This window comes from Pezoporus wallicus, unplaced genomic scaffold (genome assembly GCF_028554395.1).
Source record: "Pezoporus wallicus isolate ANWC-B61680 ecotype Strahan unplaced genomic scaffold, APGP_CSIRO_Pwel_v1 contig_9695, whole genome shotgun sequence".
Classification (NCBI taxonomy): domain Eukaryota; kingdom Metazoa; phylum Chordata; class Aves; order Psittaciformes; family Psittacidae; genus Pezoporus; species Pezoporus wallicus.
In genome coordinates, this window is record NW_026639393.1 from 3,039 (window position 1) to 4,056 (window position 1,018).

The 1,018-nt window shown below is 58.8% G+C and overlaps 1 protein-coding gene across 1 annotated transcript; it reads right to left on the reverse strand.

Annotated features, from left to right (window-relative positions):
- Positions 1-207: 207 nt before the first annotated feature.
- On the reverse strand, positions 208-530 carry CCDC106 (coiled-coil domain containing 106; the record flags this gene model as incomplete). Its single annotated transcript, XM_057414634.1, has 1 exon — positions 208-530. A coding segment is annotated over one exon (317 nt), but the record flags the coding sequence as incomplete, so codon positions are not given.
- Positions 531-1,018: the final 488 nt, after the last annotated feature.

Sequence of the window (1,018 nt, forward strand, 5' to 3'; positions counted from 1 at the left end):
TTTTGGGTCCGTTTGTGTCCGTTTTGGGTCTGTCTGTGTCCATTTTGGGTCCGTTTGTGTCCGGTTTGGGTCCGTTTGTGTCCATTTTGGGTCCGTTTGTGTCCATTTTGGGTCCGTTTGTGTCTATTTTGGGTCCGTTTGTGTCCGTTTTGGGTCCGTTTGTGTCCGTTTTGGGTCCGTTTGTGTCCCTTTTGTGTGTGTCGCGCGGGGCGCTCAGCGCTTGAAGCGGTAGGTGATGGGCAGGAGGAGTTTGCTCTTCTTGAGCGCCTGCACCTTCTGGAGCGTGGCGGGGTCGAGGGCGAGGAAGCAGCGGCGCGAGTACTCGAGGAGGCGCTCCTTGGAGGGGTCGAACTCGCCCACCTCGGCCAGCTTCTCGGGCGCCACGAGGAGGAGCTCGGCGATGGGCGTGGTGAGCGCCACGGTGTTGCGGTCCACGCGGTGGTGCGCGAAGGCGCGGCTCATGCTCTGCAGGCGCTGGAACGTGGTCAGGATGCGCTTGTAGCGGGAGAGCACGCCGTCGGCGTCCTTCACTGCGGGGGGGGGGTGGGGATGGGGGGGGATATGGGGTATGGGGTATGGGGGGTATATGGGGTATGGGGTATAGGGATGGGATATGGGGTATAGGGATGGGATATGGGGGATGGGATATGGGGGATGGAGAAGGGATATAGGGATGGGAATGGGGTATGGGATGTGGGGGATGGAGATGGGGTATGGGGATGGGAATGGGGTATGGGACGTGGGGGATGGAGATGGGGTATGGGGATGGGATATGGGGGATGGGGATGGGATATAGGGATGGGGATGGCATGCGGTATAAGAATGGGGATGGGGTATGGGATATGGGGTATGGGAATGGGGTATGGGGATGGAATGGGGTATAGGGATGGGGATGGAATATTGGGATGAGATATGGGGTATGGGATATGGGGGATGGAGGTGGGATATAGGGATGGAATGGGGTATGGGGATGGGATGTGGTATGGGGATGGGGATGGGATATGGGGTATGGGATATG